This window comes from Macrobrachium nipponense, chromosome 20 (assembly GCF_015104395.2).
Source record: "Macrobrachium nipponense isolate FS-2020 chromosome 20, ASM1510439v2, whole genome shotgun sequence".
In the NCBI taxonomy this organism is placed as follows: Eukaryota; Metazoa; Arthropoda; class Malacostraca; order Decapoda; family Palaemonidae; genus Macrobrachium; species Macrobrachium nipponense.
In genome coordinates, this window is record NC_061089.1 from 27,532,213 (window position 1) to 27,546,222 (window position 14,010).

Consider the following 14,010-nt stretch of genomic DNA (forward strand, 5'->3'; position numbering starts at 1 on the left):
AGATTGGGATTTGACCATGTAAGACTACTGAGTAGTCTTACAAAACCCCCTACGAACCATTAAGGCAGTCCACAGATAGGAGCCTGACCCTGAAGACAATCTTCTTTTGGCCTTAGCCTCATCCAAATGGGTGGGGGAACTACATGAGACTCAATGGTATTCGAGTTTGTTCCAGAATTCGTGGCCAAAACTCAAAGCCCATCAATAGCTGACGGCAGATTCGACTCCTTTTCCATACCTTCTCTGGCAGAATTCTTAGACAATGACGAAGAAGAGATGCTTCTGTGTCCCGTCAGGGTAATAAGAGAGTACTTAAGAAGGACAAGGCACCTTAGGCCGGGGTGCCGGAAGCTGTTCGTAAGTACAGGACGGAACGAAAAGGAAGTGTCCAGGAATACAATATCGTTTTGGCTAAGAGAAACGATCAAGAATGCTTATATGACAGAAGACAGGGGGTCAAATAGCCAGGAGAGTGCTAGAGCTCATGACATCAGGGGCTTGAGTGCTTTTTTGGCATTCAAGAAGAATATGTCTGTGGAGAGAATTCTGAAAGCTGGTAGTATTTGGAAACGCCAAGCAACTTTCACTTCTTTTTTATTTAAAAGATGTTGCCCATTGATCCTTGGACACTTTTTCCTTTGGTCCAGTGGTGGCGGCCCAGCAAGTGGTAAAGCTCATCCAGTACCCCTGGCGGGTCAGTTTGTGTCTAGTCTAAGATGAAGGTATGAAAGGAGAATAAATGGGATGACTGGTCTTTCTTCTTTACTACTTTTTTTTCTACTTTTTTACCTGCGGGCAGTATGAAGCTTAGTACCATCATAAGCTGGAATGGACTAGATGCAGGTGAGGTGGTCAGCCATACTGTAAAGATATTCTAGAGTATAGAATACTTTTCAGTAGCAACACACCTTTCTCGGTAATAGATCCAGATACAAGGGACAAGAGTGGTTTAGGAGCATGGAGTGTTCACCATCTTCCATAGTGTAATAAACCATTGCATGGTACAAGCACCCAGTGAGGGAAACCAATAGATTCTCTTGTATCTTTGGTTGAAGGGTTAATAGTCCATTGTCTTGGAATACTCCTAATATTCGGAAATGGATAAAGGTGGCAAACTTCCAGTCAGTTATAGAGACTTACCTCCCATCAAAAAGTAAGTCTATCCTAATGTTAAGACTGAAGATTTGTTTCGTATATGAACAAATAACAAATTTGTAACTAATTTGTATTTTTCATAAATAACAAACCTGAGGTTTTAACAGTTAAAGGCCCACCTTGAACCACCCCTCTAGCAGTCTAAACTGGGTTGGAAGTGTAACTGGCGGGTCATGGGACGCCAAGGGCATTCTGGGTAATACATGCCCCATGACCTGGTATAGATGCCAATAGTCCCTGGATCTCACAAGTTTAATTTTAATTATACCAGTTTCCAGCTTGGTGCTAGTATTATCCCAATGTTAAGACCTCAGGTTTGTTAGTTATGAAAAATACAAATTAGTTACAAATTTGTCATTTTTGACAAATGGTCCTGTTATCCCCTAACTCTTGGTAAATCCAATAGCTGAGGCAATAAGGTGATTTTTTTTTACAATAGAAAGTCTTGTCTTTGTCATCAGCATTTTCAGTTGTAGTATATTTTGTGCTTATAATACATCTGAAATTATGCCAGAAGCTTATTTCATTCTTTTCATCTGTCAAAAATTTTACTAATACTACTTTATTATGTATTTTGATTATGAGCTTGAAGGTTTGCATAGAGGTATGTTAAGATTGCAATTCAATAAAGTACTGTATTTCCCAGCATTCATAGATACTCTGACTTTAAAAATGCCCCTCAATTTTGACAAGATAAATTTTGGGTAAAAAATGGACAATAAAAATAAATTTTATATAAGTAACTTACCAAACCAAGTAATCACATGGCTATAGTTTCTACTTTAACGACAGCTTTAGATTCAAATTTCGTGGTAGCACGCTCTTGTTTTGGGTGTAGGTAAGTGCCCCTCCCACACCTGGGGAAGAATAGGTACAACGTAGCTAATGAGCTCAGTTCATTTCTGCTGCTCAAAGACTGCAGTTGTTTAGGCAGCTGTGTTTATTGTTAGGCTGAAGGGATTTGGTGAAAAGAATTCTGTTATTTGGTACTCTCTGAGCTGTATTTGTTCTTTGGCTTAGTTAAGCTTAGAGATGATTAGCTTTTGACTTATGTCTGTCACTGGTGCATCTGGTAGCTGGTATTCAGCCCTTGCTGCAATACCAGATTGACTTTCTCTAAATATGACTTTTATTCAATTTGTTATAATTTCTCTAAATATGACTTTTATTCAATTTGTTATAATTTCTCTAAATATGACTTTTATTCAATTTGTTATAATTTCTCTAAATATGACGTTTATTCAATGTGTTATAATTACCTAGGGCAAATTTGTTCACTTGACTTAGCCAATAATACTATAGCTTCAGTTCCTCCACAGAAGCAGTTTAAAAGCTGTCTCATACACTTGTCTCTTTCCTCTTCATCACAAGTGGTAGTGTTGTCAGCGTACCTCATATGGTGTACTCTTAGGCAGTAGTGAAAGGTGTTTGCAGCATCCTTTCAGCTCCCAGATACACTAATTTTTTAGCCATTTACTTAATCTCCATTTCTGCTTCCTTTTTTCAGTCTTGCTATTTAACCCTTTCATCCCTTTTGGGTGCAACTGAGGGACAGTTCAGCTTTGAGATCTTTGCACTTTGTCATCTTTATTTTTGGGATCTCTTTATCTTAACGACCTTCCACGCTAAATCCCTCTTTTCACGGCTTAAAGTGCTGAATGGTGGAAAGTGTCCCAGTGCTTGGCTTGACAGCATAAATTTCATGAAATCAAATAAAATCTCTTCTCTGATTGACTGTAATTATATTTTGGACAGGATTGAGGATGTCCTAGGTGAAAGAATCAAGTAAATATTCCTCCAATATGTAGTGCTCAATCTTTCCATTCATGATCAACTGGTCTTTCATATAGTCCTTTCATTGTAGATGCTCTGTTTGTCAAGGGATTCAGTAAAAAGGCATAGGTATAAAACCTGTTTTGCATGTACACAGCAGCAAATGTTTTTGAAGAATTTGATATTTTGAAGTTGATGAATGCTGTACATGAGGACAAAGTTAAGGGTAAGCAATAAGAATAAGAAGACAGGCAAATTGAATGTTTTGAAGGTATTTAGAAGCTTGCCTTGAAAATGTGGCAGATGAAATATGTAAAGGGATTGAATGGAACTTTATAATATAGTTATATAAATTTTTGTTAGGGCAGGGGTATCATGGGATTCTTTTAAGATGTCTTTTTTAATGTGAGTATAGTAACTGTACCTTGTGCTTAACTCGGTTTTCCTTCTCTAGATGAAAATGCAGTTAGTGGTATCTGTGGCCTTAGGAACTTGGGAAATACTTGTTTCATGGCAGCTGGGATTCAGTGTCTGGTGAATACACCTCCAATTGCTCAGGTACGTGCTAATAAATGTTTTTGTACATGAACTTTCCTGTCAGATATATACTTAGCTATACGTCTCTGACGTCACGACAGAATTCAAAACTCGCGGCACACGCGACAGGTAGGTCAGGTGATCTACCTTACCCGCCGCTGGGTGGCGGATGTAAGAACCAATCTCCCTTTCCAGCCAGAATTTTTCTGTCGCCGGTGACGACTACACCTGTGGTTGTTACCTCCTGACAGCTTTATTCATTTCTCGTTGCCGTGGATTTATTTGGACTGACTTTCGGTGAAGTACCTGATCTTGTTGGCTTGGCATACGCATTTGTGGATTGTTTTTGGATATTGATTTGGATTTTTCTTTGATTTCGAGATGTCTGAGTTAGAGGTTAAGAAATCTTCTATGTTTAGAGTGCGCGCTATGGATGAATGCAAGGTGAGACTACCGAAAGCTACGGTAGATCCTCACACAGTTTGCTTTAAATGTAGAGGTAAAGAATGTTCTTTTGATAACCCGTGTAATGAGTGTGAGAAGTTGGATGAGGGTGAATGGAAGGCTCTTTCTTCCTACTTGAGGAAGTTAGAGAAAGACAGGGTGAGAAAGGCTTCTTCTAGGAGTTTCTAGTAAGTCTCGTATTAGCGAGTTAGAAGAAAATCCTGTTGTAGCATTAGAACCTTCTCCAGTTTCAGCTCCTGCGCCCTTCATCGAACCTAAGGATAACGGACTACGGAAGTGGCAACCATGAGAGCCACGATCCTTATCATGGAAAAGAAGATCCGTTTGTTGCAAGGTAAGAGTAGTGAAGGTGAATTGTGCAGTGACCCCAGTGCAGTGGAGGGTGCGTCTGATCGGCTCCTTAATGCTTCCAGGCCTAGACCTCTTCCGACTCCCAGTCCCAGTGGAGGGGAGGAAAGTCAAAGCCGCAGAAGGTTAGGGAGAACTCCCACCGATCAAGGCGTCCCCTCGGTAGATCCTGATGCTCGTACCCAGGCTGCCCTTGTTCGCGCAAAAGAAGGAGGTATTGCGCCAATGCTTCTCTTCGTCTTCCTCACCTTCACCTAGAAGAGGATGGAGCGCCTCGGATTTTCTTCACGACCGCTGAAGAGAGCCTGGAAGGCGCCTGGCTCCTTTGTCCTTCCATCCCGGAAGTTGTTTTTCCAGAAGAGCCGGAAGTAGAGATCAAGAAACCCAGGAGGGAGCAGGAGTTCTCGCCTCATAGTAGGCTTCGAGCCTCTTCTCCGGTGGAGGATTTTACAAGATCTCCAGCTCGAATTCTTGCGGGACTGCAAGCGCAGATTTCGGCACTGGCGGGCTCCTTGGCAGGAGGAACGCGTCGGAAAGACGTCTCTCTCCCTGTCAGAAGTCTAGGATCCTTCACCTGTCTTACCGTCTCAGTCAGAGTCGGTTCTCTCTCCTTTATCAGCGGATGGAAGGAGGCACTCTTCCCCTCAGCAGGCGCTTGTCGTCTTCCAGGCAGCAATCGCCCAAGAAGCTTTCTCCTGGTGACTACATCTCTCCAGTAGGAAGGGATCTAGCGACTAGTAGGCGTTCGTCTAAAGACAGGCGTACAGCCTCGTCCTCGCGCTCTTTTACGAAGATCCTTCATTCTCCGGATAAGAGAGCCTACTCTTTGATGGATTCGTCTAGAGACAGGATCTCGCCTTATGTTAGGCGCCTTGAGCCTAGTAGGCGCTACTCCCCAAGTAGACGCTCTACCCGCTCCCAAGCGTGGTGCGGAGGATAGGCGCTTTTCTCTGATAGGCGCTTTTCTCCTGATAAGCGCGGCTCTACTTTTAGCCGCTCGATTCAGGACAGGCGCGTAGAGCCTGAAAGATATGTCTCTTCTGGGAGACTACCTTTTGAAGAGACACATAAGTCGGGAGCGAAGTTTGTGGAGCATGGTAGACGCCGGTCTCCTAGTAAGCGACCTTCTCCAGACCTTCGCTCTCCTGTAAGTAGGCGCCAAGAGCCTAGTAGGCGTTCGCCTCATGGTAGGCGCAGCTCCGCCTCGGCAGCCGCTCTCCTTTGAACAGGCGCATGGATCCTGAGAAGCGCCTTGAGCATAGTAGGCTCTCCGTCTCCTAGCAGGCGCTCCCCCTTGGAAGCCCGGAATTCTAGGAGTAGGATTAAGGAGCAAAGAGCACGCACTCATCAGAGTAGGAAGGACTCATTCGAGAGGAGCTCTCCAGAAACTTTGGCTTCCCCTGATAGGCGCCAGTCTACTACTAGACACTCTCTGGACAGGCGCATTTCTTTAGAGAAGGCTAACTGCACTCGTAAAGAAGCGGAGGGGTTCTTCAGTGGATGAAGTTGAACCTTCAGAAGAGGATTTGGTGAAGGACTCGTCAGTTTCGTCCTACAAGATCCTTACAGATCTACTTCTTCAAGAGTTTGGAGACTCCCTTACTCCCGTCGCTCCTCCGTCTCCTCTCTCTTTATTCTCGACTTCGAAGAAGACGAAAGTTTCCTCTTGTGTGAGGATGAAGCCAACCATCTCAATGAAGAAGGCTTTGAGAGGTGTTGGTGATTGGCTGCTTTCTCTAAGGAAGAGAAAGGGAAAACTGTGTTTTCTTTCCCTCCTTCCAAGCTTACGGGCAGACTCGGATTTTGTACGAGTCTGGAGAACCCTTAGGTCTGGGTCTTCCTTCATCAGCGGATGCGGACTTCTCTTCTCTGGTGGATGCAGCACGACGCTCGCCTCTTTTGTCGGCTAAAACGACCTGGGCTATGAACGAGCTTGACCACCTGCTAAAGGGAAATGTTTAGAGTCTTGGAAGTCTTCAACTTCCTTGACTGGTCTTTGGGGGTGGTTTCTTGGCTAAGAGACTCAGAACCCGGATGCTATTTCGCCAGAAGATCTAAACAGTGTTCTAACGTGCATTGACAAAGCAGTTAGAGATGGATCGAGCGAAATAGCCTCCCTCTTTGGAGCAGGGATCCTTAAGAAGAGATCAGTCTTCTGCTCTTTCTGACGAAGTCTGTTTCGCATGCCCAAAGAGCCTCTCTCCTGTATTCGCAGCTCTCGCCTCTGCTTTTTCAAAGAAGATAATCCAGGACATCTCAGGATCTATCTCTGCGAAGGCGACTCAGGACATGCTCGCACAGTCGGCACGGAAGCCTAAGACCTCCTTCCAGACGAAGGACTAAGAAGGAGACTCCAGCTAGACAGGAGCCCTTTCGAGGGGCCCCCCTTCTGAGCCTCTACCTCGAGAGGTAATAGAACTTTCAAGAGAGGTAGATCCTTCTCACGCTCTGTCAGAGCTAAGAAGTAGGGAAGTAGTCCTCCAAACACCAGTAGGTGCCAGACTTCTAAGATTCTCGGAAGCCTGGACAAAGAGAGGAGCGGACAACTGGTCCCTCTCTATAATAAGGAAAGGATATCTGATTCCTTTACGACGACCACCGTTGACAACGACTCCGAGGGAGTTGGTGGCCAGGTACAAGGATCCCATCATGAGCCTTGCTTTAACACAAGCAGTGGAACAAATGTTCGAGAAAGAGGCTATAGAGCTAGTGAGCGACCCTTGCTCAGCGGGCTTTTACAACCGCCTTTTTCTAGTTCCAAAAGCCTCAGGAGGATGGAGACCGGTTCTGGATGTAAGCGCCCTGAATTTCTTCTTTGTAGAAAAGAGAAGTTCGCCATGGAGACGACATCCTCAGTGTTGGCGGCCCTTCGGCCAGGGGACTGGATGGTGTCCCTAGATCTTTCAGGAGCTTACTTCCATGTGCCTAATCCATCCTTCGTCAAGGAAATAAATACCTCAGGTTCATGATGGGAGGAAGGATATTCCAGTTCAGGGCCTTGTGCTTCGGCCTTTCAACAGCCCCTCAGGTCTTTACAGGCCTAATGAAAAATGTAGCAAGATGGCTACATTTGGAGGGAGTCAGAGTGTCTCTTTACTTGGACGACTGGCTGATCAGAGCCAAGTCTCGGGAAAGATGTTTGGAGGACCTACAAAAGACTCTTTTCATGGCAAGTTCTCTGGGACTTTTGGTGAACTTTCAAAAGTCTCAGTTGATCCCCAGTCAAGATCGTATCTATCTGGGGATTCGGATGGCTTCTCTGGATTTTCGGGCTTTTCCGTCTCCAGAACGGATAGCCCGAGGGTCAGAGAAAGTCAAAGCCTTCCTAGAGAAAGAAGTATGCACAGCGAGGGAGTGGATGAGTTTGTTGTGGGGACACTCTCCTTGTTGGAGCAATTCCTTTCTCTAGGAAGGTTGCACCTCAGACCTCTCCAGTTCTTTCTCCATCGAAACTGGAGGTGTCGTTCACAAAACCTAGAGTTCTCCTTCGAGATTTCAAAGGAAATCAAAAAGGACCTCTCTTGGTGGGCCAACCCTCTCAAGTTTGCAGAAGGGATGTCCCTTCACATTCCGAACCCCAACCAAGTGTTGTATTCCGACCGCCTCGGAAACAGGTTGGGGAGCGACGCTCGGCTCAAGAGAAGTGTCAGGCACCTGGAACAAGGAACAGGTGACCTGGCACATCAACAAGAAGGAGCTGATGGCGGTTTGGCTAGCTTTGAAAGCTTTCGAGCCCCACGTCCTAGCTTCAACAGTTCAGATCAACTCGGACAACACCACGGCCCTGGCTTACATCAGGAAGCAAGGGGGGACTCACTCTTTCTCCCTGTACGAGACAGCAAAAAGAAACTTCTGCTTTGGGCAGAGAAAAAAAAAAGGAAGAAAATTTGTCTCCTTACCAGGTTCGTACAGGGAGAAAAGAACGTCAGAGCAGACCTCCTAAGCAGAAAGATCAAGTTCTGCCGGCAGAGTGGACTCTGCACGAAGATGTTTGCCAGGACCTGTGGAAGCTTTGGGGCAAACCTCATATAGACCTCTTCGCCACAGCCAAGAATATGAGGATAGCCAACTACTGCTCTCCGATATCGGACCCGAGGGCAGTGTCGATAGACGCGTTCCTACTAGATTGGAAGGGTCTAGACACGTATGCTTTTCCTCCATTCAAGATACTGGAGAGAGACTAAAGAAATTTGCAGAATCGGAGGCAGCAAGGATGACGCTTGTAGCCCCGTTCTGGCCCGCACAAGTATGGTTTCCACAGAGGTACTGGAATGGTTAGTAGATCTTCCGAGAACATTACCACAGAGGATCGATCTGCTCAGACAACCCCACTTCGCTGCGTTATCACAAAACTCCCCGGCTCTAGATCTGACTGGCTTCAGACTGTCAAAAGTTTGGTCAGAACGAGAGGCTTTTCGGCAAGAGTTTGCAACGGCTATCGCAGCAGCAAGAAGGCCTTCTACACATAGAGTCTACCAATCGAAGTGGGACGTCTTTCGGCGATGTGTAGGAACCATCACTTTTCCTCTTCCAGTACCTCTGTGACACAAATAGCAGACTTCTTACTTTTCCTTAGGGAAGAAAGTGGATTGGCGGTATCAACCATTAAAGGCTATCGTAGCATGCTATCTGCAGTGTTTAGGCACAGAAACTTAAACATTTCAGAAGATAAGGACCTTCATGATCTAATAAGATCGTTTGAAACATCCAAGAAGGTTTCTCCAGGGGTTCCGAGTTGGAATCTGGATGTAGTGCTACGTTACCTGAGGTCCAATAAGTTCGAACCGCCTCCCAGTCTGCATCGGGTTTAGGAGACCTTCACGAAGAAGACAATTTTCCTCATGGCATTGGCTTCCGCAAAAAGGGGGTTAGTGAACTCCATGCACTAGAAGGAAATGTGGGATTCAGAGGAGATGCAGCTATCTGTTCATTCCTTCCTTAGTTTCTTAGCCAAGAACGAGAACCCCTCAAATCCTTGCCTAGGAGCTTTGAAGTACAAGGATTGTCTGCATTAGTAGGCGAGGAAGCAGAGAGGTCTCTTTGCCCAGTAAGAAGTTTGAAATTCTATCTACAGAGAAAGAAACAACTTAAGGGCAATGATGTCAACCTTTGGTGCTCTGTAAGAGATCCAAGGAGGACACTTTCGAAGAATGCGCTTTCTTTCTTTATCAGAAGCCTGGTGAAAGAAGCGCATGCGATATGTGAGGAAAGTCAATACAAAGTTCTTAAGGTCAAAGCTCATGAGGTAAGAGCTATTGCCACGTCATTGACTTTTAACAAAAACATATCCCTGAGTAATATTATGAAGGCAACATTCTGGCGTTGCAACTCAGTCTTTGCAAACCACTATCTGAGAGACGTCAAAATTACGTATGAAAAGTGCTTCGGGTTAGGCACCCGTACGTATCGGCGGATTTCGGTGCTGGGCAGGGAGCTGAGACATATCCTTAGTAGTATATATTTTTTCCCCTTGTTAGGTTGTAAGTGTTTGGTTGTTTGAAAGAACATGCGGGTAGGCATGTTTTTCATTTCGTAGTGCTAACAATGATTAGTTTGGTTAGGTGATCGGTGTATGTTTGAGCTCCTTGCAATGATAGTGGTTAGGTTCTGTCATATAAGTGGGCGAATCCCCGTTGACAGATCCTGCTCGGATTCTATCAAGTAAGCGGACAACCAAATCCCTTTGATAGACCCAAAGAGTCTGTCAGCTGTAGGTCACGCCCTCGCTGAAGCTCTTAAGGCAACGCAGACTCATAGACAGTAACTACGAAGTCTTCTGCCTAAACAGGTAAGAACCAAGGTTGTTTTTACATCCTACAACTAGTGTTGTTTTCCCCTTTTTTCCATATTTATATTGCTGTCTCTTTCCCTCCACCAAGGGTGTCAATCAGCTAAGTATATATCTGACAGGAAAGTTCATGTACAAAAATGTTATTGTTAGTATACAATAAGGTTTTGTACATACTTACCTGGCAGATATATACGATTGATGGCCCGCCCAGCCTCCCCTCAGGAGACCGGTGGAAGGAAAAATTCTGGCTGGAAAGGGAGATTGGTTCTTACATCCGCCCACCCGCGGCCGGGTAAGGTAGATCACCTGACCTACCTGTCGCGTGTGCCGCGAGTTTTGAATTCTGTCGTGACGTCAGAGACGTATAGCTAAGTATATATCTGCCAGGTAAGTATGTACAAAACCTTATTGTATACTAACAATAACATTTTTCACATGTCTGCTTGATCCATTAAATTATACCTTATTTCTAAATTTGTTTTAGGACTATTGTAAGTTACTTGACTTGAGAGGAAGCCATGAAAGAAGCAAGAGTATATCAGTGTATAATTTATTGATCAGACAATCTTACTTAGTTACATAATAGTTACATAATGATAGAAATTTGGAGATCAGCCCCTGGGATGATTTTGCCATAAAAATTTCCAAGTAGTAAGGAAACTAGTGATCTCCCATTTTTAACTGTGAATTTAGTCCCCTTATCTTTGGGGTTCAGTATAACCTTAAGTATTAAGTACTGAACATCTAGTTTACTGAATTGAAATTAAAATTTAACATAAATGTTCTAAGAACAAACCTTTCAGACCAGCCTAATGAGAGTCAGAATTTTTAATAATGTAAGTAATAATAGTCTTGTGGTGCAATTTGGTCAGCCAACAAATACAGTAGAGCCCCGGCTCACGACCGTATTAGAACTCAACATAATGGGATTTCGCCACTAAATTTCCAATAAACTTTGTATCGGTGTTCATACAAAAAACCAGATTCCGACCCCCAGATCATATGATGATTGTAAACAAAACTGTTTCGCCAGCCGCCACTAGTTTGCGTCATCCAGTGTTACCAAATGTAGCATAATTGTATGTTTCATACAATCAACTTACCTGTCAGATATATACATAGCTAAGACTCCGTCGTCCCCGACAGAAATTCAAATTTCGCGCCACTCGCTACAGTAGGTCAGGTGATCTACCGGTCCTGCCCTGGGTGGCAGGACTAGGAACCATCCCCGTTTTCTATCATATTTTCTCTGTCGCCGGTGGTATCAACATTGTTGTTATTACCTCCTGACTTGATTCATTTTTCAACACTTTGATCAGCGTTTTTCGACTTTTGGTGACGTATTTGGATCGTGTTTTGGCATTCGCTACTGTGGACTGTTTTGGAATAAACTCTTTTGGATTTTTCTCAGTATGTCTGATTCTAATGTGAGTGTGAGAATGTGTGTGAATGTAGGCTGCAGGGTGAGGATACCGAAAGCTTCGGTTGATCCTCACACTGTATGCCGTAAATGTAGGGGGGTGGGGGGGTGCAGTGTTCTGCTATTAACACTTGTAAGGAATGCGAGAGTTTGAATGCAGAAGAATGGAAGACTTTGACTTTCTTATTTGAAGAAGTTAGAGAGGGATAGAGTTAGAAGGCTGAAAGGTGTGAATTCAAGGCCTATTGAGCCTTTCAATAATAATTCTAACAACCTACTACTGTAGATTCTCCCTATAAATCTCATTCTCAGAGTGTCTTTTCGGATTCGGCATCGGAAATCGCCAATCTGAAAGCGACGATTCGAGACATGAAGTCCAAGATGGCGGACTCGAAAGGTAAGGCTAGTGATAGTGAAAATTTTAGTGAAGTGAAGCCCTGAATCAGTGTTTGTGGAGGGGGCGTTTGATCGTCCTCTGCGGCGCTCCCAGGCCCTAGACCTCTTCCAAGCTCACATGCCCAAGATGAAGAAGGAAAGTCGAAAAGCTTAACGGAGGTCGGAGGGAATCCCCAACGGTCAGACGTCCCTTCAGCTAGCTTTGCTTTGCTTCATGGCAGCCAGCTCAAGGGCGCTATAGAAAAAGCGTCCTTCGCGAGTGTTTCTCGTCATCTCCCTCTCCCTCACCTAAACGAGGGTGGAAGGAGTCGAACTTATCGAGACCGCTGAAGCGTCATATGAAGCAAGACATTGATTCTAGCACGGAGCGCTTCTCGGATGACGCCCCGTCGGCTATTAAGAAGGCGAAGGTTGGTCGTCAACGTCACCTGACGCTTACGAGGAAGTACCCCATCATGCTTCTTCCCCCTAGTGATGACGAAAGGCGTCAGGCACTAGACGTAGGAGAAGCGTCAAGGAAGATCATTATGGCGGTGCAGGAACAACTGTCATCTCTTGTGGGAGTTTTAGCGCCCCGTCGGAAAGGACGTGACGCTTCCTATTAAGGAAATGTCTCATCGTCCTCAATCTGCACCCTGCTCGGAAGTCGTCTTGTAGAAGTGAAGCGTCAAATCAAGAGGAGCTTAGACGTGACGCTCCGTCCAAGATTGTGACGCCGAGTAGGAAGCCCTTAGAAAGCGAAGCGTCTTCCAAACGCGAAGCGTCATCTAAACGTCAATAAGAGACGTCTACATGACGCTCGGAGAGCGGGAAGCGTCATACATGACGTCTTCTAAAGCGCGAGAGAAGCCGCAGGTTGTGACGCCTTCCAAGTCGATCAGAACGGGAAAAAGGAAAGACTTTCATTCCCTTAGCCCCTCTCCGATCAGGAGTTTGTCTCCCCCAGAAGAGGAAAGTTCTGAAAGGAGAACAGAAACTCAGGATTATCACGAGTTCGAACGAAACTCGGATGATGACGATCTTGGAAGAGAGGGCTTGTCCAACTATAAGGTGTTGACTACCCTGCTTCTGGAGGAATACGGAGACGAGTTGACTCCGGCTGCTCCTCCTTCTCCGCGCTCGCTCTTTTCGAGTGCGAAGGTGAAGAAGACTTCGTCTTTTCTGAAGATGAAGCCCACCATCTCGATGAAGCGGGCTTTACACGCCTTAGGCGCCTGGATGAAGTCGAAGAAAGACTTAACCAGGACAGTATTTTGCATGCCTCCAGCAAGGTTAGCTGGGAAAAGAGGCATATGGTACAAGACGGGGGAGGATATGGGTATCGCTCTCCCTTCTACTACAGAGGCAGACTTTTCGACGTTAGTTGACGCTTCAAGGCGTCCTAGTCTTAATTCTCGCCCGCATTACTTGGAGTATTTCGGAACTAGATCATCTCCTCAAGGGACTTTTCCATGTATTGGAAGTCTTCAGCTTCTTGGATTGGTCCCTTGGGGTGATGTCCAAGAAAGCTCACGATTCGCAGGGAATCGAACCTGAAGCCCTGTTATGCATTTTGTCGTGCATCGACAAAGCAGTACAAGATGGATCTTTGGAAGTCTCTGCATTATTTGGAGCAGGTCTTTTGAAGAAAAGGACAGTGTAGGGCGCCTTCTTAACAAAGGCAGTCTCGCATGCGCAGAGGGCAGCTCTACTATATGCACCTCTTTCGAACTATTTGTTCCCTTCTAAGTTAGTGAAGGACTGGCTCACTCTTTAACTGAGAAGGACGCAGGATCTTCTGACGCAGTCAGCTAGGAAAGAAGAAACCTGCTTTAGTATCGGACAAGAAAGGACCTAGCACTTCTACGCAGCCCTTTCGAGGTAGTCCGATCTCCAGACCTCCCGCAAGAAGGAAGGCTCCAGAGAAGAGAGGTAGGTCCGCCTTTCGTCCCTTTAAAAAGGGAAAATGAAACATTTCTCCTCCAAGCACCAGTAGGTGCCAGGCTCCTGCGACACTCCCAAGCCTAGACCTCTTCCAAGCTCACGAACACAGAGGAGAAGGAAAGTCGAAAGCCTTAAGGAGGTTGTGGGGGAATCCCAACAGTCAGGCGTTCCTTATTAAGCTAGCTCTGCTTCGTTGCAGGCG

At 45.2% G+C, this 14,010-nt stretch overlaps 1 protein-coding gene across 1 annotated transcript in view; it reads left to right on the forward strand.

The window, feature by feature from the left end:
- The window catches only part of LOC135223980 (uncharacterized), a 206,969-nt gene that overhangs the window by 81,919 nt on the left and 111,040 nt on the right, over nt 1–14,010 (forward strand). Inside the window, exon 5 of the mRNA XM_064262902.1 lies at nt 3,383–3,486. Within this exon, the coding sequence (XP_064118972.1) occupies nt 3,383–3,486 (104 nt within the window). The remainder of the gene's footprint in view (nt 1–3,382; nt 3,487–14,010) is intronic.